Below are 26,558 nucleotides of genomic sequence, written 5' to 3' on the forward strand. Positions count from 1 at the left end.
TTGAACGTAAAAAAAAGGAGCTGGATAGTTATTAAGACATCAATGGACGTTTTGTTTTCACTGTATTCCCCAGACCCCAAGAAGACAGTCCTTGCCTCAAGGGAGGTTCGTTTTTGTTTTCTGAAAATGTGAGCTCCTTGAGGAGATGATGCTGAGGGGAGGGGGGGAGCTACAATACCTTTGAGGGCACGAAGGTAGAAACGAGAAGAAAAAAGGAGTGAACTGTCTGGTAAGGGGAAGGAATTCTTTGGGACCCACAAAAAGAAGAGGCCTGCAAGCCCACTTCCTGCCAGGGCTCTAGACAAATGACAGGTCCTCAGAGGGAGATGGGTGTGTGCTGTACCCAGGAAAGCTGACACTTCTATACCAGAATCCCCACACCTAGTAAAAATCCGTGTGCCTAAAGTTGGCCCTAACTGTTAGAGCCACCGAACTTCAAGGAACCATATCCTCTTACACAACATGCTTACCAGTCACAGCCATTATGGACTGAAAACGAAACTTTCACCCTTTGCCTGGTTCCTCACAAGCCTCTCAGATTCCTGTACAACCCTAAGGAGGGATGGATACCCATTCTTAATCACTGAGATTGAATTTTTCTCATCAGTTTGGTGGATTGGGGGGGGGGGGAGCACATGTCCCAAGGTTGGATTGAATTTCATTTGAAGGAATTAAAATATTGTAACATTTCTTGGTTACCCGATTTTGTTAAATGTAATTTGTATCTACTATATGGTCAACTAACTTACCAACTTATGGATATCTTTTTAACTTATCCACCTTGGTAGTTACAAGGGGCACCTAGGTGGTTCAGTCACTTAAGCATCCGACTTTGGTTCAGGTCATGATCTCACGGTTCTGAGTTCAAGCCCCACGTCAGGCTCTGTACTGACAGCTCAGAGCCTGGTGCCTCCTTCAGATTCTTTGTCTCCCTCTCTCTCTGCTCCTCCCCTGGTTCACACTCTGTCTCTCTCTCTCTCTCTCTCTCAAATTAAATAAACATTAAAAAAAATAAAGTTCTGAACAGGTTGCTCCATTGAAACATTAAGATTTTTCCATTAGTAATATATATTTTTAAATTTTTTTATATGTTTGTTTATTTTTGAAAGAGAGAGAGAGAGAAAGAGAGACAGAACATGAGTAGGGGAGGGGCAGAGAGCGAGGGAGACACAGAACCCGAAGCAGGCCCCAGGTTCCAAGCTGTCAGCACAGAGCCTGACACGGGGCTTGAATTCACGGATTGGGAGATCATGACCTGAGCTGAAGTCGGACACTCAACCGACTGAGCCACCCAGGCGCCCCTCCATTAGTAATCTATTACCCACAATTTTTTCTAGGCTATTCTCTCCTACAGAAAGTATATAGTAGCTTTGGGGAGCCTGGGTGGCTCAGTTGGTTGAGCGTCCAACATCGGCTCAGGTCATGATCTCGCGGTTCGTGGGTTCAAGCCCTGCATCGGGCTCTGTGCTGACAGCTCAGAGCCTGGAGCCTGCTTCAGATTCTGTGTCTCCCTCTCTCTCTGCCCCTCCCCTGCTCACAGTCTGTCTCTGTCTCTCAATAATAAATGTTAAAAAAAAAATTTTTTTTTTATTTCAGATTGTGGGAAACTCTTAATAATGAACACGGTTCCTTCAACAAATAAACAGCATGGGGGAAAACAGAGTGGGAAAACTACAGATTTAAAAAACTGTGAAGGGCGCCTGGATGGCTCAGTGGGGTGAGCATCCGACTCTTGATTTCACCTCAAGTCATGATCCCAGGGTGATGGGATCAAGCCCCACATCAGGCTCCATGCTCAGCCTGAAGACTCTCTATCCCTCTCCTGCTCACTCTCTCCTTCTCTCTCTCTCTCAAATAAAAAAAAATAAAATAAAATTTAAGTAAATAAATGTGAGATCTAATCAAAAGATTGCAAGTTACAAACCTGATCTGAATCTTTGAACAAACACAGATTTTATTTTATTTTTTTTCAACGTTTATTTATTTTTGGGACAGAGAGAGACAGAGCATGAACGGGGGAGGGGCAGAGAGAGAGGGAGACACAGAATCGGAAACAGGCTCCAGGCTCTGAGCCATCAGCCCAGAGCCTGACGCGGGGCTCGAACCCACGGACCGCAAGATCGTGACCTGGCTGAAGTCAGACGCTTAACCGACTGCGCCACCCAGGCGCCCCTGAACAAACACATATTTTAAAAAATGATTAGCCAAATGTAGAAATCTGAACACTGATAAGATATCTGATAACACTAAGGGAATATTTTTAAGTTATTGTCAATAGTATTGTGGTAATGTGTTTTAAAAGAGTCCTTGATCTTTCAACAACACATACTCACACATTTACAGATGAAAACTATGTATGGCATATGCTTCAGGTAGAGTAGGAAGGTATACACATGAATGTGATTTTTACATTCTGTTTTTACAGAACCGAATTTTGGTGTTATGTCCGTAGGTTTTCACTGACACAGGCTGGAAGAAACAGCTTTACCAACACCACTGCATTTCTGTAGGGACGTTGCTAAGGCAAACACTATCACACAGAAACAGTCTAAGTAGACGACATTCCTGTGTTTCGGTATAAATTGCAAAGTGTTCATCTAGTTTTCAACATAACTCCCTCCAGAATCTCAGTTTCTCACCAGAGTACAGAGATCTATCTCCCAGAGATAAACACTATTTGTTTGAGGACTACATACAGAAAGACTGCAAAGGACAGACAATACTGCAAAGATAGAACATCCAAAAGACAGAAAGCAGTCTGGTCTATTTCCACAGCCTGTTTTTAGGACACTCTACTCTTCACATTTCACTCGAAGTGGTCCCCCTCTGTTATTCCATTCCATGACCGGGATAACTTTACTGATGACTTCCAAGTCTATACCTGAAGCCCTACTCTCTCTCTTCTCAGCTCCAGACCCATGTTTTCACCTGCCTGACGAGAGACAGTGTTCAGTGAAGCACTTTACGCTGTATACGGTCTGAATAAACTCATAATCTTACCCTTCCAAACTTGCTCCTGTCTCTGTTGTCTCAATTACAAATGTTCCCATCCAACCTATTATTCAAGCTAAAAGCTCAAGATACTGTGAAGAAAAGGAAAAGGCAAGCCATAGACTGGGGAAAAACACCTGCACAACATAGATCTGATACTTTATTCCCAGAATACATAAAGGAACCCTTTTAACTATATACATAGACAACTGATTTTTAAAAAACGGGCAAAAGATTTGAAAAGAAAACTCACAGAAGAAGTTTTATGAATGGCAAATTAATACATGAAAAGATACTCAACAAGATTAGTCATTAGGGAAAGGCAAATTAAAAACATAATGATATATATCACCATACACCCCTAGAACAGCAAACAATGGCAATGGTTTTAAGGGTATATACATGTATACACACAATTTCAAGGGTATACACATGTGTCAAAACTTAGGGGTACCTAGATCGCTCAGTGGGTTGAGCATCTGACTTTGGCTCAGGTCATGACCTCAGTGTAGAGCCTGCTTCGGATTCTCTGTCCCCTCCCAATTGTGCGCACACGCACACACTCTCTCTCTCAGGCTAAATTTAAAAAACATTTTTTAGGGGAGCCTGGGTGGCTCAGACGGTTAAGCGTCCGACTTCGGCTCAGGTCATGATTTTGCGGGCCCGTGAGTTCAAGCCCCACGTTGGGCTCTGTGCTGACAGCTCAGAGCCTGGAGCCTGCTTCAGATTCTGTGTCCCCCTCTCTCTCCACCCCACCCCTGCTTGTGCTCTGTCTCTGTCTTTCAAAAATGAATAAACATTAAAAAAAAATTTTTTAATGCTTTTTAACTGTACACTTTAAATATGTGAGTCTTACTGTATGGCATTATACCTCGACAAAGATGTTTAAAAGAAAAAGAAAGACAATACCAAATATTGGCAAGAATATGGAGCATATGGAATCCCAAACATTGCTGGTAGGAATGCAAAATGGTGCCATCACTTTGGAAAACAGTATGGCAACTTCTTAAGAAGTTAAACATTCACTTACCATAAGACCCAGCAAGTATACTCATAGGCATTTACTCAAGAGAAATGAAAACGCATCTGCCCAAAGTCTTAACTCAAATGTTCATTAACAGTTGTATTCATATTAGAAACCAGAAACGAGCCAAATGTCTGCCAACTGGCAAATGCGTAAATAAATTGTGGTAAAATCATACAACGGAATGTTCCTCAGCAATAAGAAGTTACCTACAGTTACAAACAAGAACGTGAATGAATCTCAACAGTGTTATACCAAGTGGACACAAGACTATCTAATGAATGATTTACTTATATGAAATTTCAGAAAAGATAAAGGTATAACAATAGAGAAAAAAGATCAGTGGTTTCAGGAGGGCAGCAATGGTGATGTTCAAAATCGTGATTACACAGCTGAATACACTTGTCCAAAGTCATCAAACTGCATACTTAAAATTGGCATACTTTTTTAAAACATAAATAATACCTCAATAAAGATGTTCTTAAAAAGGCTAGAAGGAAAGGCAAAATAAAAATATTTAAACTAATGATAGTTAACAGGTATCATTTATTGAATATTTAACATGTCAGGTAACTTATCAAGTACTTTACATTCATTACACCATTAAATCTATTTTTTAAATAGACAAAAATCTCTGCACTCACATGGTCTATATGCTATCAGAGGAGGCTAGTAACCCTACAAAGTAAGTACTGTCAAAACCTGCACTTTGTAAAAGATGGGCAAACAGGTTCAGAAAGATTAAATCCATAATTTGTTCTAGAGCCCAAAGCTAGTATTTGGAAGAGCTGAGATTAGACCCTAATCCAGGATTTCTCAGCTTCAACATGACTGACAATTTGGGCTGGATAATTCTTCAATGTGGGAGGCTATTCTATATACTGTAGGGTGTTCAGCAGCACTTCTGACCTCTACCCACCAGATGCCCTTAGTTGTAACAAGCAAGAATGTCTCCAGCATTGCCAAATGGCTCCAGGAGGCAAAGTTGCCTTTGTTGGGAACCACTGCTTAATCTCTAAAAATTGACACCACAGCACAGAACTCTGAAAAGCACCTTCCTTTCCATACCTGACACTGACCTGGTTTAGGTCCTGAGTTCAGCTCACTTAAGTCCTCAGCATTAGTCCATCTATATCCAGGGTCTACTCTGTCATTTCAATAGGCACGCTACCACCAAAGTAACCTCCTGAAAACCTCCAAGGCTTAGATGAAATGTCTGTAGAAAGTGCCCTGACTACCAGTATGCAGAATTACTAAAACCCTTTGTATACATACAAAGTCATTACACTTTCCCATTGTTTGGGTCTGCCTTCTCTACTATATGAGATTTACCCAGCAGGGACCAAACCTTAATCATGTCTATATCCTTGGTACCCAGGAGTAGAAAGCATTTAAATGTTTTTAAAGGGGCACCTGGGTGGCCCAATTGGTTAAACATCCAACTCTTGATATCGGTTCAGGTCATAATCTCACAGTTCGGTTTGTGAGGCTCTGCGCTGACAGCACAGAGTCTGCTTGGGATTCTCTCTCTCCCTCCCTCTTTGCCCCTCCCCTGCTCACATGTTCTCTCTCTAAAAATAAATATTACTTTAAAAAATAAAATAAAGTTTTTAGAATACAAATGTAATGCAGACAAATTACATATTCCATTAAAATGTTTACATCTCTTTGCTTTAATCACTAAAAAACAAAAAGCCCCCCAAATCACACAGTAAAGCTTTAATCAACATGAATCATATCCAAACAAATGGGTCTTATTCCTAATAGGATCTGGAAGATGCTCTAACTCATAACCCAAACTTACGAAGCAACAGGTTGAAGTTTTCACAATTTTCCAAAACCAGAGAGATCAAGTTTCCTAATCTTAAAACTCCTCTTGGTCTAGTACAGTTTATCAGGGTCCTTAAATAGTGTCGCAATATTTTGAACCACTAAAGCCTCATCCTACACGAACTCCTTCTTGCTACTAATTCATTTATTGGTCTGCTATAGTTTTATTGAGCACCCACTCAGTGCTAGGGATACAAAGATGAACTAAGATAAAGAAATAAAAGTTCTAGTGAGGAAAGAAATACACACAAAATTAGTAAGAGTAGTATATGAAATGCTTATCTCATATTACCTTAGTTTTTTAAAAAACATCCTTATAGTTTGGTGTACACCAGGAATGTTCTCAAAAGATGACGTGGAGGAGAAAAAAAAAAAAAGATGACGTGGAGGGATGTGGGTGGGGGATGGGTGAAACAGATGACGGGGATTAAGGAGGGTAACTTGTGGTGAGCACTGGGTGATGTACAGAAGTGCTGAATCACTAAATTGTACGCCTGAAACTAATATTACACTATATGTTAACTAACTGAAATTTAAATAAAAACTTAAGGAAAAAAAAAAACAACCCTCAGTCACTATGACTTAAGAGCAAGTATCCAAAAATAAAAATGATACTTTCGGCAACTGTTTTCCAAACATTAATAGGATATATGGTATAATAGTCAACAACTCTACACAGCAGTCCAACTCAAAGGGATGCTTAAGACCAAATTCAACAATTAATTCATCTGGAAGTGTTCATTACAAAGTCATTTCATTTGATACTGAGAATTTTTATGACCACAGTATGCAACTGATAACACCAGCTATAAAAAAAAGGAAAATCTGGCTATGACCATTACATCTTTTCCCTATAACCCATCTTTAGGGCCTTAACTGGCCATTTTGTTTGCTATTTTTAGAGCAATCTCAGGACTGTTTTCTGAGGAAAATCTTGTCTTGCCCATAGGATCTCTTCACAGATTTATGTTGGCTGTCCATTCAGGTCAAAACCCTGACTTGATCACAGGCTCTGACCTTAATCAGACATGCAAAATACATGTTCTCATGATTCTTCACTGAGAATAGAAGATAAAACTCATCGTTGCCTGATGTTGATCAAAACTTAGTTACAAGAAACAATATTCAGGCAGCCCACACTGGGGACTCCTGGTGGTAACAATTCTGGACCCTTAAATGTCAAACACCCAAAGGAAGGAAAGGTGCCTCTAGGAGGGACGTAGTGTTAAAAGAGCATCCCAAGAATTAAGAGTTAAGGAAAATTTAGTCTTTCTTATGTATGATACGTTCTCTTATACAGCTCTCAAGCTTTTTGGTCGCAGAGTCCCTTAACACTCTTGAAAACTCTGTGGGTATACCTATCGATATTTATATTTCAAAATGAAAATTTTATATATAATAATACAGAAGCACACATTCCATGAGCCTTCAGAGCAAAAATGAAATCACTCCTAATTGTAGCCTCAGAAAATTACACCATGAATGAGAGAGAATCATGATAAAGGCAAGTAATGTCTCAGTATTATTAAGAAAATAGATTTGGGGTGCCTGACTCAGAAGAGCACATGATTCTTGATCTCAGGATCGTGAGTACGAGCCCCACGTTGGGTGTAGGGATTACTAAAAAAATAAAAGTAAAAAAAATTTTTAATTAAAAAAATATTATTCATAGAGAAGTATTTAAGGACACATTCATTCAATAATTTAACCAACTGTTTTCTAAGTGCCAGACACAAGTCTAGATGCTGGGAATAAACAGAATCCCTGGAGCTTATTCATCCCTGTTTATCTCTAAACCAAGCAAGCCACCAGTGAGCTGTATACTTAAACACTGCTTTGGCTCTTTGGAGAATGTTCACTGGCATCATATGAACCTGGATTAAGAAGCATTACAAGAAGTTGGGCCGCCTGGGTGGCTCAGTTGGTTAAGCGTCCGACTTCGGCTCAGGTCATGATCTCACGGTTCATGGGCTCTAGCCCTGCGTCGGGCTCTGTGCTGAGAGCTCAGAGCCTCGAGCCTGCTTCAGATTCTGTGTCTCCCTCTCTCTCTGCCCCTCCCCCACTCATGCTCTGTCTCCCTCTGTCTCAAAAATAAATAAAACATTAAAAAAAATTTTTTTAAAGCATTATAAGAAGCAATCTTTAAAAACTCACTGCTATGTTTATCACAGGGATTCTGCCCCTTACAAAACCAGTGTCCCCACTATGATGACCCCTGAGAAAAATTTCTCTCAAACTAACACTCAAAAAAAGTTGTGTTTCTCTTAAACAACATGTGTTTGGTTTTATAAACACCATGGATCTGGAAGTTGAGCTTTATTTTCTTCTTTGCTTTGCTTGAGGAAACTCAGAGCCAAATATGGAACCCACCTTTAGTGACTGTGCAGTATTTTCTAGTCTATTTACCAACTTTGCCACTGGTTTAATTGTATTATTCTTTTCTCATTTCTTCTTTACCCTAATACCTTATTTTTAATCCTTTAGCCTGTATATATTTAGAAAAGGGGTGGGAAATAAAGGTATTCGATGGCTGCTTTTTCATATAAAATTTACTGTGTATTTTCTATGTGCCAGGCGCTGTGCTAAGCACTTTACAACCCCTTGAAGGTTGGACTATTTCTTTCTTAATTATTCTTTAAATATTTTATTTATTTTTTTAATGTCTATTCATGTTTGAGAGACACAGAAAGAGCACAAGCGGGGGAGAGACAGAGAGAGAGGGAGACACAGGATCTGAAGCAGGCTCCAGGCTCTGAGCTGGCAGCACAGAGCCCAACACGGGCCTGAACCCACGAACCATGAGATCATGACCTGAGCCAAAGTCAGACATTTAACCAAGTGAGCCACCCAGGCGCCCCTAAAAATGTTATTTTTTTTTCTATGCCCAACGTGGGACTTGAACTCACAGCCCTGAGATTAAGAGATCAAGAGTCGCATGCTCTACCGACTGAGCCAGCCAGGAGCCCCTGGTTTGAACTTTTATTATTTCCACATACAGATGAGGAAACTGGGGCTCAAGGAGGTTTATTAACTTATATATGATCTCATAACTTGTACTTGACAGAGCTAGGATTCAAATGCAGCCCAAACCATTACCCTTAGGTGTATGTACAAGCTATTATGGGAGCAAATAAGGTGAAGGAGAGGTTGGGAAAGTCTGCACACAGGATGTGACATATGAGCTAAGTCTTGGAGGGAGCCTGCCAAGGAGCAAGGAGAAAGTAATCCAGAGAGAAAGAGAAATCATGTGCAAAAACCCAAAGCAAAGAGTATATAAGTTCTGGGAATGGCAAACAGAACACAGAGTTACATTCAGCAATTAATTCATAGTACAGGATTCAGCAGAAAGTTAAGTCACTTAATAGTAGATATTTAATAGATCCATTATTGAGAATTTCCATGGCCACAGTATTCAACTGTGGCTGGGAAGACAGGGAGAAGAGAAAGGCAGTCTCTTTTTATGAGTAGGCTCAAAAGTCTGAATTATGTTCAATAAGCAATGGGGAACCACAGAAGGATTTAAACAGGGGAATTACAAGACCAACTTGTAATGAATGAATTACAGATTTAAGGTAGAGAACGCAGTCAGGAGGCCACTGCAAGAGACTGGAAGTGGGATAATGAGAGCTAAAGTCTGTCCAAAAGAAATTTAATGTAAGCCGTATATATAGCTTTTAAGTTTTGAATAGCCATGTTAGAAAAAGTTAAAGAAAAAAGTGAAAATAATTTTAGTAATACTTTTATTTACCCACTAGACCTAAAATGATTTCATCATCTAATCACTACAAAAATTAGTAAATAAGAAATTTCACATTCATTTTTTCATATTCACCTGAAATCTGATGTGCATTTTTACTTCAAGCACATCTTGTTTCGGACATTAAATTTTCACTGGAAATACGGGACTTGTATACAGATTTCATAAAACTTCCAGATGAAAAAGTAGATTCCCATACCCAAATTGTTCCAAACATACCTTCCAGTGAGTCAAGTACCACTTTCTGAATTTAAATTAATTATAATTAATAAAACTTAAAATGCAGGGGCACCTGAGTGGCTCAATCAGTTAAGCATCTGACTTGATCTCAAGGCTTATGATCTCAAAGTCTGTGAGTTTGAGCCCTGCATCAGACTCTGTGCTGACAGCTCGGAGCCTGGAGTCTGCTTTGGATTCTGTCTCCCTCTCTCTCTGCCCCTCCCCCAATCTTTCTCTCTCTCTCAAAAATAAATAAACACTAAAAATGATAATAATAAAATTTAAAATTCAGTTCCTCAGTAATGTGAGCCACATTTCAAGTGTTTTATGGCCGCACATAGCTACCATATTGAACAGCACAGGCCTAGAGTGATAAAGGAACTTTAACTGACAGCATTTCCACCGTTACTTCATTATCTACTTACTGTTGAGGTTTTCTGTGTACTAACATCAGTAACTTACCAAGTATTAACTATGACAGGCGACCTACTGGTCCCATCCTCACTACTGTAGCTTATTTTCTCTCTAGGCCTGTATCTGTGAAAAAGAACCCTTCTAATGACCACACAGAACTGCTACATAGTATCTGACATGTGGAATGCACACAAAAAAGTTTGTGGGATGGATGCATGCTCTTCTTCATTAGTCAAGGAATAATTCAGTTGTTTGTGGACTCCTTAAGCCCCCTGTTTCTACTTCCCTATGGTTTGATTGTTTATTAGACTCTACATACTACGTACAATGATAAAAGAAAGAAGCAGTAAGAAAATCTATTTTCGATTATATGTTTATTAGAGGCAGTATAGTATAATGGGTAAGAGCTTAAGCTCTGGAGCCAGATCGCCTGGATTCAGATCTGGTTTCTATCATTTATTAGATGAGTGAGTGATCTTGGCCTCTCTGTGCCTCAGTTCCCTCTTGTGCAAAACAGTGATAACTTATGATACATACTTCCTTGGGGTGTTTCAAGATTACAGAAGATATGGGGCTCCTGGGTGGCTCAGTTGGTTAAGCATCTGACTTCGGCTCAGGTCATGATCTTGCAGTTCATGAGTTTGGGTCCCACATCGAGATCTCTGCTGTCAGCGCAGAACCTGCTTCAGATCCTCTGTCTCTGTCTCCCTCTCTTTCTGCCCCTCCCCCACTCATGCTCTTCCTTTCTCTCAAAAATAAACATTAAAAAAAAAAAGATTACAGAAGATAATACATATAAAGCACTTGCACATAATACTCAGCACACAGTAGATGCTCAATAACTTTTTAAATATATTTTATTTATTTTTTATAAGTAAGCTCTATGCTTAAGGTGGGGCCCGAACTCAGGACTCCAAGATCAAGAGTAGCACACTCTACAGACTGAGTCAGCCAGGCGCCCCAAACATTAGCATTTTAAACAGAGCTGGTGGAGAGGGTGAAATTACAGCTAAAGAAAAAAACTAAGGGAGTGCCTGGGGGGCTCAGTCAGTTAAGCAAGGGACTCCTGATTTCAGCTCAGCTCATGGGTTTGTGAGATTGAGCCCCATATGGGGCTCTGTGCTGACAGTGCAGAGCCTGCTTGGGATCCTCTCCTTCTCTCTCTGCCCCTCACCTGTTCACGTGTGTGCTCTCTTCTCTCTCTCTCTCTCTCTCAAAATAAATAAACTTAAAAAAATAAAGTAAAAACTAAGATTTCTCAATTACCCATGTCTCTTTCCCATATAATCTTACATACATACACACAAATGGTACAGGGTAGTACTTTGAACTCCTCAAAAAGAAAGACCTTGAATGCAGTTATATTCGTTAAGGAAAGGAGCTAAATAAAAAACTTCATCTACCGACCGTAACTATGCAGTATGGCATAGGTGAAGCCAAGCAAATGGAAAAACACGAAGCAAAATAGGAAGGCATTTTGCTTACCTGCTTTTCCGTTTTCGAGGTGGTTTCTCCACCGTGCCAGTCAGTCTACAGACCAAACAAATAAGATGGTAACTAAAAGTAATATACAAGAACACATCTCCTGGCCCTACTGTGCCAGTCAAGAACTGAACGTACCACCATCCTCTAGGACCATAGGCTCGCTAGGCTCATACCTGACCTTACAAATGCCTTATGCTCTCTGTTTCCCCTATTTACCAAGACCGAGCAATCCTGGGACTCACAGTTCCCCTAATAATGTCTGCTCTGACCAAACCCTGCTCTCCCTTCTAGTCCCTCACTCCATTCTCAGCTCCTATTCGCCACAGCCCCGCTCCCCAAAACCACCCACCTCCACCTACTCATTGTCTGCCTCGTCACCCCCGCAAGCCCCTCCGGCCTCCCCTCTCCCGTGCCCACCCCCTCCCGAGCGTGCACTGCCCCCCTGAGCCCCGCCCCTCCAGGCCCCGCGCCCCCCGCATTCCACGGCCCTTCCACGGGGCGCGTACGCCCTGCCCCTCCCTGCCCGGCGCCCCCAGCCTCACCCCTCGGCGACCCTTCCCTCACACGCCCCTCTCGTCCGGCCTCGAGGATGCGATCGCCGCCCAGCCCGCTCCCCCGCTCCTGGGCGCCCCCCGGACCCCCCCTTCAGCCTGAACCCCCCTCCCCTCCCGGAGCCGCTGCCCGTGGGCCCGCTCCCGCGCCCCCACCCCATCCCTAACCCCGACCTCGACTCAGCCCCCGCCCCACCTGGGGGCCAGGCGACTCCTCGGCTGCTGGGGCTGCCGGGCTCCTCTGACCATCCGGCTCCTGCTCCGCCGCGGGAGCTGCTCCGGCGGCCGCAGGGCTCGCTCGGGAAGCTGAGGCGGCGGAGGCTGGAGTAGGCGGAGAGGCGGGAGGAGGGCCTCGCGCCTCTGCCTGGCATGCCGCGGGGCCCGCCTCCTCCGCGCCTCTCCTCGGCTCCCATTGGCTAGAACTGTAGTGTAGCCGAAAGCCTGGCGGTCGATTGGACGCTCGGGCCGTCACATCCCGCCACCTAGAGTTTGGTTGAGACTGCAGGTGGCGGCGGAGGTGCCTTAGAGACTGCTAGCAGCGCGGGGGAGACTTAAGCGCCACCGTGCGCTGGAAAGTAGAAACTGCATCTCCGGCGCCAGACACCTGCCGGCAGGTTCTCCTGGCTCTGCGTCCTGCATTCCACACACCTGCTGGCGCCCCCCAACACTGCACCACGCCAGGACCAACAGCCAAGCACTGCAATTTCCCAAACTCCTCTGGCAGGTGCGACGGTGAGGTAACTCCAAAACGAGCTTCATTTTGAACCACCTCAATGCGGTCCCTGACTCTACATCATGCTGAAATGGTCTCACAGCTCACAGATACCCTTCATTGAGGATCCAGCAAGAAAACTGTAAGAGTCTACCAAAATAAAGCATGTTTCAGATGCTCAGTCCTCTGCAGAAAAGATCACAAGCTTGGGTGCTGGCTTCCAAGAAAGCAAGAGATTTTAAAAATTACCATGAAAGAAAAATCATCACTGCAAACAGAATTGATGCCATAACTAAAAGCAGTATGTTCCATTTTGGAAGGGCTAAATAGAATTGATCCTTGAGTGTGTGCTAACCGTCGTGTGATACTGCAGATGATTGTAAATTCAATGCCAGCTAATCAATTTAAAAATAAATTTCACTGCATTTGTTGACAGACCTAAGCATGCAAGACTACCAGCACATAAGCACAGTATGTTACTGTTCATCTTCTACATTAATAAGATCATCCTTGAAAATAAGACATAACTCGTTAACATTTTATAAAATTGTTCCCTTTAATTAAATGTATTCTACAGCCTCTCTACATTCCATGTGAACAGGTTTTTGTTGTTGTTGTTGTTGATAGATCCCTGGCATCTATTTGGAGCTGGGAGGAGGCATAAAACTTTCTCTTTTGCTATTTCCTATTTATTAGAACATGTTTTATGCATCAATAATGTGACAGCCTAGAGTAGATCACACCACCAGTTTGGGGACAAATCTCTCACAGACCCTCACAAATGGCAAAAATTAGGATACAGGTTTTTCACAAAACCAAATTTATTTGGCATAAAGGGCATTTATATTCTGAGATGGCCTTTTTTTTAAACATTTCATGTTAAAAATAATATTCCTTCTACAAAACAATGATGGTAAATCGTAGGGGGGTCGGTTAAAATGGCTTTGACAAGAAAAACATGTCGAACATCTGTTGGTTTCCCCAAATTAATATTTTATGTAATCCCCAAATCAACAAACTACAGTCTCAGCGTCAACCAAACCAGAAAGGGAAGGGGGAAAAACCAGAGATATTTTTCAGATAAGACTGTGGCAGGTGGGGTCTGATTCCAGGTAGGATCACCAACTCACTAGAAGACTAATTTTGAAATATCATGCATTACATTTCTTAAAAATAGGGATTAAAATCCCATGTGGTTTTCAAGATCTTTCATAGTTGGCCAACTGCTCTCTGATACATGGTTCTGCCAATAGAGCTGCAGCTTTTCATTTCTTATGCCTTCCCAAGAGGTACCCTCAAGTCCCATCTTCATGTCACATGTTAAGTTCTAGTAATCTCCGCTTCTGTGTTTTTACTATATAAGAAATGTATATCCCATCATTCCAGTTCACATTTAATTCACACTTCCTCTTTTAAGCCTTCCCCAATTACTCTATCCTATGTCAAACACTTCCTTCTCCAAATTTGTTGTACTTCCAGAAGCCTCACTATATTAGCAACTATCTATTGCCTTAGATTACTCTTACTTCCCAACTACATTTAATTTGGGCAAATACTGTATTAGAGTGAGCCCTCAATAAATAGCAGCTTTGGGCCAGGGACCAGGTGCTTTATGTGTGCTGTTTTTAATCTGGAGGTTAACCCTGTATGGTATTCTTATTTTAGACACAGAATTTTAGGATCTAGAGAACCCAACTCACTCAGGGTCATACAGCTACAAAAACCAATAATGCTTAAGATGGCTTAAGAGGGTTTAAGATGTACTCTTGCATATCCTAAAGGAGTTAAAGTTCCAGCTCTCCTATGCAACCTTGGACAAGTTACCTATCCTAAGTCTGTTTCCTCATCTGAAGGGGCAGGGAGGGCAGGGCAGAGAAAGAGGTAATATAGTCATAGAACCATAGTAAAGGTAAACACAAAATAGGGCATGTACATCATTTAGCTAAGTTAGCTATTACTGCCTGGCAGAGCTGAGTTTTTACATAGATCTGATCCCAGAGCCTATATTCTTTATGCTATTCCATAACACCTCCATGTATTCTTTTATTAAATCTCATTCCCATTTATACCAAAAGCAGAGTGCTGAGAATAGTGGATGTCCAGGGTTTGAGTGGAACATACTTACGTAGTAAGTATTTTTGTTGATACACACAAAAAAATCTTCCCAAATTTCATGCAGTTTTGAATAAAGAAAATATTTGAGTGATCCAAGTCAGAATAGTCTTACTCTCCTGAGGGTAAAAAAGGCAATCACCAACTGATTGGTAAGGAAATAGAAAATGAAGAAGAGGGGAATAAGGAACAAACAGTCCCCCAAGCATCTACTGTGTCGGACACCATGCTAGGGGACTTTGCAAATGCTTCTGGGTGTTTTACTACTGTATACTTCATCAGCATGAATACACACTGTAAACACACAATCGAAAGAGTTGTGACATCTCGTGATGCATGGTTCTGGGCATGGGGTCCAGGACATAACAATGACTACTTCCTTTAAAGAACTGGAACACTTAGCTCAAAGTCAAATGCAAAACAAGAAAAAGTTTCACTTCTGTTTACTAGTCAAGCAACCAAGTGAAGGAATAAGCATTTTTTAGTTTAAATTGTGTTATATAAAATGCTAACTTTTGGTCGGGACATGCTACAGACTATGCATCAGATAAAATTTTCTGACAAACTTCCTATAATCTTTTTATTAATTTACACTGAGAGAATATAGCACCTTTCATCCAAGGAACTGAAGGTGCTTTACAAACATTAGCATTTAAAAAACAATTACAATTAAAAATCTGGATTCGTGCTGTTAAATCTCTTCGACTCCAGATACACAATTTTCTGGAGGCTGATGGAAAGCAATTCTATTTCTGACAACAAAAAAGGCTCAGAAAGAGTTCAGATTTGCTTTCACAATACAGGCATTTCCAAAACCTGGTGCTGGGCTCACAAAGCAAAAACACACAAATCTTAATGCAATGAACAATATTTCAAACCTTATTTCAAAAGCAAAACCCAGGGTTTAAGACGTCACAATCTTCCAACAGTTCTAGTCATCCAGACGGAGTAGGAGCTGATGCATGTTGCATATGAGATGTGCTCTTGATCCAGGCTTTTTACGTTCACACCCAAATGAACACATTTAAAGTGGTGAGATGTTTCAGAAAAAAGCATTAACCTATAAAAAGCTAGCCAAGAGCATATCAGGAAGAGGGGAAAGGGAGTCATTGGCAATTAAAAGTAGACAGTTCTCACTAGAGCCTAGGACACTTTATTAGAAACCAAGTATATCATCAGCAAATAAAAATAGTTATCACCCCCATTAATACAACATAAAGGATTTTACATTCAGCCTAGATACAGGGAGTAACAGATCCTCCTGCCTACAAATCTATGACTTGCAAGTATCTTCCACTACATGATTACTCTATATCGTACATAGCCCTTATTTAGTAGAGGGATCCAAATATTCCTTTTAGGCTTACAAAGTCCAATACATTCACTCTCTCTTCCCTTTACATGTCTAATAGTAAAAACTATTTTTTTTTCATGCAAAAAAGCCGTTATTCAGCTGAAGAGAAAAAAATCAGACAAAATAGAGATGGCAATTAAGGAATGGACAGATTATTATTGGCACATGCCCAACTAGTGACAAACAAATGCAGTACACCATGACTTAAAAATAAAGGTCACATTACAGGGATAACTAAAACAACTACATCAATCTGAGCTAGGGAGTGTCAAATGGGAAGGGAGGGCTGAGGTTACCGATTTTATTGATACAACTTAAAAGCAGAGGAGCAAGCACTTAAATACAATTTATGGTAACAGAAAAAAATACTGCAGAGAGCTGTTCAAAGACCACACCAAGTTGTCTGTATCATTAATTTCCAGTGTTTCACAATTAGTAAAATACATAGCTACATATCCCTGTAAGATAAAAATACCTTTCCCCCTGAATTACACTGGGGTCAGGGCAGTAACTCAAAGCTACTGACCCAACAGTTCAAGTGTGTGCAGCAAATGTCTCAGCCACCTCTTTCATATAGCTATACAATTAGAAACTAAACAAGGAGCTAGGTGGTTGTGGAAAAAAAAACAAAAAACAAAACATTATTGTGCTCATTTAATAAAAAAAAAAAAAAAAACCCTGATGAAAAATTATGTGCCAAGAAGCTTAGACTATAAAGATTTTTTATTGCATTTTTAGGTAACCTGGAAGTTCTTATCCTGAAGGGGAAAAGTTGGTTTTCAAAACTACCTGAACAGATACTAAAGTGCTTTATTAACTGGCTGGTTTCACAAAGATTTCCTGGAATGACAAAAATTAATTATAGTAGTAAAGGGATACCAACTATTTCACAAAATGGTAAATTCCGACATCACTTATGACCAGAGTCATAAGAGACACTGGAACACTTGTCCTTATTAAGTGGACAGTTGCATATAAAGAACTGATCATCACACCCTTTGGATATTCAAATTACTTACACAAAGCCGAAACATGGTATCACAGACCTTTACAAAAAAAGGACAATCTGTTTCTTCCTACACTTTTTTAAATTTTGCTTCCAATTACAGTTCACAAATACAAGAGTCCTGACTTTTCAACCTTTCCAGTTGCAGTTAAAAAATGAACACTTTCTAAAAGTTAAGGTCAAGTGTTACAACAAGAGAAGAATGATTCCCATCGAAAAGTACACAGATTTTACTTAATGATACTCATGATAGATTGTAAACTGGATCGATCACATTCTACTCAACTGGTATCAAATGAACACATCAGCATTACAAGTATTAAATGTTTTTCTATTACTCTAGAGAATATAAACCAAAACATTAATATGGCAGTTATGTTCTTTAGGCACAGTTTAGTGATTTTTTTTTTTTAAATAAATAGTATTGAATTTCGGTTGAAGTTTTAAACTCAATAACCAAAGGGTCAAGAACTCTGATTAGGAGGGGGGGAAAAAGAATAACTTTAAACTAACAATGTAAGCTGTTTAAAATTTCTAACACTTTAACCTATCTGGGTTTTATTTAAGAGTACTTTATTAAAAAATACAAGGAATCTGAAAAAAGATCAATACAATTATCTTACTGTACAAAGTCATATGCTGTAGCAGTTTTAACTAAAATTTAAAAACACAACAAGGAGGGCAGCCCTTTAGACCAATTTATTTTATATCCACTTAAAATATCATCCAACAAAGGACAATGACGTTTACATCTGGGACAGGTATACATAACTCGAGGCATCTGCAGTCCATCGTGCCCACTGAATAACAACTTTGCTGCTGAAATTTCTTAAAACTTACCAAACTAAAACAAAAGGCTGAATGATACAAAAGGAGGAGCATTTCGGTGTAGTCTGTTCTGTCAATTGGCTTTTTAAAAAGAGGAAACACATCCTGTTTCCCCCAGACCAGTAAATAAGCAAGAGCTACATGCAGCAGTGTGAGTATTAAGACATTTCTCAAGTCTTTTCAAATGAGTCCAAGGTGGGGATGGGATGGGGGAGAAAATTGATAGAAAAACATTGCTATAGACACCGTAACAAACAATAAATTTAGATAATTTAAAATTAAAAAAAAAAAGGCAAGAGGCAGCATTTCAGCAGCAAAGTGCTCGATAAAAAGTATATTGAAGAGGGTAATACACGAGAGTTGGGGTAAGAAGAGGGCAGAAAAATGGGTCAGCAGGATGGGCGAAGGCCTCAAAGGAAATACGGCGTCGTCGTTCTGGGAGGAATAACACGTTCTGAATCTGGAACTGCCCGGAATAACTTTGGTTCTCTTGTATTTACATCTTTGAAGACCATGATCGAAGCAATATTTCCACAACGATAGCAGTAATTAGGAGCTGACCATACTGTTACCAGCTTCTCATCAAACATAAATTTATAGCCTTCGTGCACTAGTTGGTGTGCTCTGCAGATGAGTTTTAAGTTGTTGATATGGACAAACTGTAATTTAGAAAGGTTTTGTTAAGTGACCAGCACATTAAAAAAAAAAAATCATGCTACATCAATAAAAGAATAATATCTAATGAAGTATAAATCCTGTTACTACTAGAGTTCTCATGATTACAAAACCCATTCTACTAGTTATCCCCCAAAATTCCAGTAAGTTACACACAAATACAGCTGCTTTGGCCTAAGTTATGGAAATCATCCAGTCACGTAATTATTTAAAAGTTTCTGGACAAAAAAGCATTCTATAAGTACTAGTAGATATGAAAAAAGTTTTTATGGTGTAATAATAAGTATATTGCTATTAATATCTATCATACTGAGGGTTTAGTATGATCCTTAAAAGAATTCTGAGATTTATCGTCCTTCTTTTGTAACTTAACGGAAGCTCAGAGAACATAAATAACTTACTTAAATTATGCTGAATCCAGCTCCTTCATTCCATTATGTTGGATTACTTCCTTATATAAGCTTATCCCTACATGTGTATGTAATGTGTGTGTATTTAACTGAAAACAGCCTAACCTCAAAGGTTGGCTTTTCACTATAAAAACACATATCAAATCATCATGATGTACATCTAAAACTAATACAACGTTACACGTCAATTACATCTCAATTAAAAATATAGTAAAAATTGTTTACCTGTGTGTGTGTCTATCTTGCCCTTGCTATATTAATATTTAATTGCAATATTTGAAAGAAAAGAAACATTTATTTTATACATATTACCAAGTGGATATTGAGGAAGACATACATGATAAGCTAGATGAGAAACAGACGGTTGTTATCTATAGCCACATAGTTCTTTATGTAGTCTACTAGCAACCAACAAACCATTTTCTCAAAAAAACTGGCTTTACCTCATTTGTGACCTTTGCGCCAAAAAGCCAACCTGCTCCTCGGGGACTGATTGCCCAAGTATCCACATCTTCAGGATCTGACCAAACCAGATCACAAAATGCTCCTTTATGAGGAATTTCCTGATTCCGTTCAATGGTTCGAATTTGATCCAGTGTTTTGATATCAGGAGATAAACCACCATGAACACACAAAATCTGCTCATCTATTAACTAGCAAAAAGGATAACAGAGTTGAAAGTGTAATAATAAACCCAGTCATATCTAAATTCATCAATGAATGCTAATGATAACAATATAATTGAGATGGCAATTGGATGAAAGTATGCAAAGTGTTACTGGCAGGAAAATACTTAAGCTTTTACAAAGATTTCCATAAACTTACAGCTGCTACTGTGAGCATGTCGAAAACTTTGGTACAATATCTCCAGGCATTAGCATTTCCATATTTGGTTTGGCACTCATCTATCAAAGAAACAGAAGAGTTCTCATTAATGAAGTTCTGAATCTGCTGATAAAAATAAAGAATACTTCCAATAATAAAGAAGTTTAGCTTAAACTAGGATGGCAAATTATGACACTTATTGAGCCCTGGTAGGTCTTCCATGTAGAGCCATGAAGGAGATGAGTGTTTAACTAGTCTAAGAATGTGGTCCTGCTTTTCATTCCAGAAGCAGCCCTACAAAGCAGCTGACATCAACATGCTATAATCAGGGAGAGCTAAATATTAAATTCACATAACCCAAAACAAATGCTTTTATCTAGTATGTTATTCACACTGGGCAATTCTATCAAGCTGAGTAATTTCTTTAATGTGACCACCTTATTCTACTAGGGTAAACTAATTAGAGGACCCTTAATTACAGGAGCATGGGTAATTCCTATCTCAATATTTCTCAGGCCTAGATTGTCTCCTCTGAGATTTCTGCAAATCATGCAATGAAATACTTGAGCTTCAGTAAGTACACCTGCAGTCATCACTGGGAGACAGACTGCCAATCAGGTCCTTACATATTCCTAGCTGAACACTTTCTATGCTGTCTACAACAGTTAATAGGATATTCATCTCTTCTTTCAATTAATACCATGGAAGTTCTGTTCTTTGACTTCTTCCTTAATTTTGAAAAAAAAAAAGTAACATATCATTATTACAATGATATAGAAGACTACAGGGTATGGTCCATCCTCATGATTCTCTAAATTACATGTCTGTGTGAAGCAGGATCCTTATGTAAACTCACCATGAGAGAGAGAGCCAAAGTATAAGAGACTCGTAAAAACTGAGAACAAACTGAGGGCTGACGGGGGGGTGGGTGATCGGTATTGAAGAGGGCATCTTTTGGGATGAGCACTGGGTGTTGTATGGAAACCAATTTGACAATAAATTTCATATATTTAAAAAAAAAAAAAAAGAAAGAAAAAAAAAGAAAAAAGAAACTCACCATGAGAGCGCTAACACTGAGCTGAGCTTGCAGACAGGAATCTTGTCTTTTTCATCTTCATACATACACAAAGCATTTGGTTCACAATAACTGCTCAGTATACATTTATCAGTGTGAACTGAAGGCCCAATATAATTAATAGCTATATATGGACATTTTTACTACTTCAAAATCAATGTTAAGTTCCATGTTGACTAAAATTATCTCCCACCTGAGGAGCTCGTGGGCTTCCTGTCATTAAAACCATAGATAGGCACAGCTTGGGAACAAGAGAATTCAATACTAGATGTTATGCTGTTGTCATTTTCTTTGGTAAAGGCATCTTGATTAAAATGTTGTCTTTAAAAAAAAAAGTCTTCCTTCTCTTCCTCCTTTTTTGCCTTGCATTGATAAATGTTGGTCAGGGGCACCTGGATGGCTCAGTGAGTTTAGTGTCCCACTTCAGCTCAAGTCATGAGCTGTAGGTTCGTGAGCTCAAGCCCCACATCAGGATTCTTTGTTCCCCATCTCTGCCCCTCCCCTACTCATGAGCATGCCAGTGCATGCGCACATGCTCGTTCTCTCTCTCTCTCTCTCTCTCAAAAATAAACAAACATTAAAAAAATAGACGTTGAGCAAAAATGAACTACTGGGACTTCATCAAAATAAAAAGCTTCTGCACAGAGAAGGAAACAATCAGCAAAACTAAAAGGCAACCGGCAGAATGGGAGAAGATATTTGCAAATGGCATATCAGATAAAGGGTTAGTATCCAAACTCTATAAAGAACTTATTAAACTCAACACCCAAAAAGCAAATAATCCAGTGAAGAAATGGGCGAAAGAGATGAATAGACACTTCTCCAAGGAAGACATCCAGATAGCCAACCGACACATGAAAAAATGCTCAACATCACGCATCATCAGGGGAATACAAATCAAAACCACAATGAGACACCACCTTACACCTGTCAGAATGGCTAACATTAACAACTCAGGCAACAACAGATGTTGGCAAGGATGTGGAGAAAGAGGATCTCTTTTGCATTGTTGGTGGGAATGCAAGCTGGTGCAGCCACTCTGGAAAACAGTAGGGAGGTTCCTCAAAAAAAACTAAAAATAGAACTACCCTATGACCCAGCAATTGCACTACTAGGCATTTATCCATGAGATACAGGTGTGCTGTTTCTAAGGGACACATGCACCCCCATGTTTATAGCAGCACTATTCACAATAGCCAAAGTATGGAAAGAGCCCATATGTCCATCGATGGATGCATGGATAAAGAAGATGTGGTATATATATACAATGGAGTATTTACTCGGCAATCAAAAAGAATGAAATCTTGCCATTTCCAACTACGTGGATGGAACTGAAGGGTATTATGCAAAGTGAAATTAGTCAGAGAAAGACAAAAATCATATGACTTCACTCATATGAGGACTTTAAAAGACAAAACAGATGAACATAAGGGAAAGGAAACAAAAGTAATATAAAAACAGGGAGGGCGACAAAACAGAAGAGACTCATAAATATGGAGAACAAACTGAGGGTGGCTGGAGGGGTTGTGGGAGGGGGGATGGGCTAAACGGGTAAGGGGCATTAAAGAATCTACTCCTGAAATCATTGTTTCACTATATGCTAACTAATTTGGATGTAAATTTTAAAAAATAAAAAATAAAATTTAAAAAAAGATGTTGATTGGGGCGCCTAAGTAGCTTAGTTGGTTAAGCATCCAACGGGCTCAGATCATGATCTCAAAGCTGGCAGGTTCAAGCCCCGCATCAGGCTCTGTGCTGACAGTTCAGAGCCTGGAGACTGCATTGGATTCTGTGTCTCCCTCTCTCTGCCCCTCCCCTGCTCACGCTTTGCCTCTTTCTCTCTTTCAAAAATAAACACTAAAAAAAATTTAAACTTATAAAAAAAAAGTTGGTCAAATTTGGGGGTGTAGTAATATGTATAATAACAAGCTTAGAGCCAGTTGGCTTTTACTAACACCACAGTATATACTATCCAAACTATTAACTGTCTTGCATAAGAATCAAAAAATTTTAATTCAAATGGTACTTGGTATTTTATGAATGAAAACCAGAAGTAACTTGTAAAAACAAGTAACAGCCATCTAACTTTTCAATTACTAATAACAAAGTTATATAAACAATAAATTATCAAAATTTCTCAATTTAATAATTCACAATGGCTTACAAATCAAAGAGTTAAGAGTTTACTTATCTTTATTTTTTAGCTTACCTTTATAATGACAAAAAAGAATCCAAAATATAAAATCCAAAACTAAAGGGTCATGAGATAAATATTTTCAAATTTCTTAATATCCACCTTAACTGTGCTTAAGGAAATTTCATGTTAATAATCTCAATAGCTCTGCTATCTTCTTCAAAGAGCTTCCTAACCTCATTTTTTTTTTAAAGATTTTATTTAAGTTTGAAAGAGCTTGTGTGCACATGCACAAGACGAGGGTTGGGGACAGAGAGACAGGGAGAGAGAGAATCTCAAGCAGGCTTCATGCTAACAGCGTCAGCACCCCCTGAAAGATTAATTGATTCATGGCGCCCCTTACAGGTTTTACTTTTATTTTTTTTTTAATTTTTTTTTTCAACGTTTATTTATTTTTGGGACAGAGAGAGACAGAGCATGAACGGGGGAGGGGCAGAGAGAGAGGGAGACACAGAATCGGAAACAGGCTCCAGGCTCTGAGCCATCAGCCCAGAGCCCGACGCGGGGCTCGAACTCACGGACCGCGAGATCGTGACCTGGCTGAAGTCGGACGCTTAACCGACTGCGCCACCCAGGCGCCCCCAGGTTTTACTTTTAAGTAATCTCTATATTCAATGTAGGACTCGAACTCACAACCCAATAATCAAGAGTTACTGCTTTACCGACTGAGCCAGCCAGCCTCTCTCTAACCTCATTTTTTAAAACTTTCAACCATATAAAAGTTTTATAGAAGCAGATATTTTGCTTTTCATGGCTAAGTTCTGTTTCTGATCCCTGAGGTCCTGGCATTCTCTGGAGCAAGCACACGGGCAGACAAATGGATACATACATACTTACATAATTTTATATATGTAAAAGGATATTCTTTCAGCTATGTGTATAACAGCAATTTAAAAACAACTCCAAGGTTCAATGTTAAAGGTATTAGTTTAATCAATTATAGTACATCCATATAGTGTAATATGATACAACTATAAAAATAATGTCAATGAAGTGAAAAAAGGCTGGTCACAGCATTAAGTGAAAAAAGCAGGTATGTACACACACAAAAATATGTTTACAAACACACACATACACACATATACATAGAATAGGTTCTCAAACTTTCTTTTTTTTTTTAACTTTTTTTTTAACGTTTATTTATTTTTGAGACAGAGAGAGACAGAGCATGAATGGGGGAGGGGCAGAGAGAGAGGGAGACACAGAATCTGAAGCAGGCTCCAGGCTCTGAGCCATCAGCCCAGAGCCCGACACGGGGCTCGAACTCACGGACCACGAGATCGTGACCTGAGTTGAAGTCGGACGCTTAACCAACTGAGCCACCCAGGCGCCCCGGTTCTCAAACTTTCAAGAGCAGAACATTCACCTTTAGCAGATTCTAAGATTCCCACTCCAAAAGGTGTTCAGTGGGGTCCAACAATGCACATTTTTAACAAGCACCCCAGATGATTCCAATAAGGTAAACTGAGGACTACACTTTGAGGCACACATCTAGAAAGATGTACACCAAAAATTTAAGAATAGCTCTCTCACCAGGGGCACCTGGTTGGTTGAGTGTCCAACTCTTGATTTTGGCTCAGGTCATGATCTCGCAGTTTATGAGACTGAGCCCCACAATGGGCTCTGTGCTGACAGTGCAGAGTCCGCTTGGGATTCTCTCTCTCCCTCTCTCTCTACCCCTACCCCACTCTCATGCATGCTCATGCTCTTTCACTCTCTCAAAATAAACAAATAAGCATTTAAAAAAAAAAAAAAAAAGAATAGTTCTCTCTCCATGGTAAGGTTCTTGATTGGGGAAAGAGGAGGATTTAAAGGTTGAGAAAGTAGGGGTGCCTACGTGGCTCAGTCAGTTGAGCCAAAGTCATGATGCCAAGGTTGTGGGATCGAGCCCCACATCAGGCTCCACACTGAATATGGAGTCTGCTTAGGATTCTGTTTCTCTCTCCCTCTGCCTCTCTTACTCTCAAAAAAAAAAAAAGAATCAGAGAATAGAAAGTCTTACCATAAAATCCATACACCTGTGTTATCTGTCTACTCTCATGATTTCCTCGCAAAAGTGTAATACGATCAGGCCATTTAGCCTTTAGTGCAAGAAGGTAAGTGAAGGTCTCCAAACTATAGTAGCCTCTGTCTACAAAATCACCCTGTAAAATAAAAGTTTACAGTTAGAAACAATAGCAACAATATTTTTTTAATTATACCAAAGTGTACAAACTCAGAGACCCAGTCAAAAATAACAAAAATGAAGAATCAAACATTGAATTATTTGAATATTGGATTTTAACAAAAAATTCAAATTGAAGTAAATAACTATTTCTACTAAATGTCTGTGCTAGTCTTAGGATTCAAGAGCAGTGCAGGAACCTGCTGTGCAATTCTCTCAAGGATCTTCCCTGGAAAATCACCATTTTTCCAATTCTCTATCGCCTACACTAGCAGATATTTCTAAAAGGTCATGTGTGAATCAAAAAACTTTAGATGAATTTCAAAAATCACTTTAACTGCATCAGAAAAGCTACCAAATTGAAGAAATAATATTTTTGTAAAAGCAGATACCAAAATTATACTACTGTTCTGGGTTCAGCTTTGTATTTAACAACTGCATGTAAAGCCATACTAATTACACTTCTCATTAATGTCTTACTTGGGACAATATTAGAACAATAGGAAGACACCTAAAAGAATAGGAAAGTGACCCACAAACCTTTAGAAGGGAGGAAAATGACAGGATTCAGACAAAATTCAACAGTAACATTACATTCCAAAAGGAAACTAAGCAAATATCCACCTTAATACCAAATGTGTATATGCCTATATTCATCAATCCACAGATTAATAAACGATGAAATTGCTCAAAACGTGTGATAAAACAACAGTAAAATTAAGATTTGTGTCTTAAATCTATGGTTCTGGGCTATATTTCTGCCAGTCACTACTTAGGGCTACAACCCAGTCCTATGCACACAGCAATTTACTAAAGCAATTATTTTCAACTAGATGACATGGCAAAATGTAAAAAAATACAGAATCACCTTTTCATGTATTTAAATAGTGAATGTCACATGGCAATGAAATTATTACATAATTTACATGTAG

General features: G+C 39.5%; 2 protein-coding genes across 8 annotated transcripts in view; both read right to left on the reverse strand.

The window, feature by feature from the left end:
• The window catches only part of SCAI (suppressor of cancer cell invasion), a 158,103-nt gene extending 145,470 nt beyond the window's left edge, over positions 1–12,633 (reverse strand). For 3 of the 7 annotated variants that reach the window (XR_015243057.1, XM_086684008.1, XM_086684007.1), the window contains exons 1-2: positions 12,468–12,632; positions 11,721–11,765 (exon numbers count right to left, since the gene is read on the reverse strand). Coding sequence is in view for 3 of the 7 variants with exons in the window: in XM_086684008.1 (XP_086540134.1) it covers positions 11,721–11,765; positions 12,468–12,520 (98 nt within the window). In the remaining 4 variants the exon portion in view is untranslated. Of the gene's footprint in view, positions 1–11,720; positions 11,766–12,467 lie in introns of those variants that run through there. The other 4 variants (XR_015243056.1, XR_015243055.1, XM_086684006.1 and 1 more) reach the window with 3 other exon arrangements.
• A 3,028-nt stretch (positions 12,634–15,661) lies between these two features.
• Positions 15,662–26,558, reverse strand: part of PPP6C (protein phosphatase 6 catalytic subunit) — a 35,914-nt gene continuing 25,017 nt past the window's right edge. Inside the window, exons 4-7 of the mRNA XM_025914967.2 lie at positions 25,465–25,606; positions 20,194–20,273; positions 19,812–20,021; positions 15,662–18,942 (exon numbers count right to left, since the gene is read on the reverse strand). Coding sequence (XP_025770752.1) covers positions 18,694–18,942; positions 19,812–20,021; positions 20,194–20,273; positions 25,465–25,606 — 681 coding nt within the window. The 3' untranslated portion in view covers positions 15,662–18,693. The remainder of the gene's footprint in view (positions 18,943–19,811; positions 20,022–20,193; positions 20,274–25,464; positions 25,607–26,558) is intronic.

This window comes from Puma concolor, chromosome D4 (genome assembly GCF_028749965.1).
Source record: "Puma concolor isolate L17-30 chromosome D4, mPumCon1.1.hap2, whole genome shotgun sequence".
NCBI lineage: Eukaryota > Metazoa > Chordata > Mammalia > Carnivora > Felidae > Puma > Puma concolor.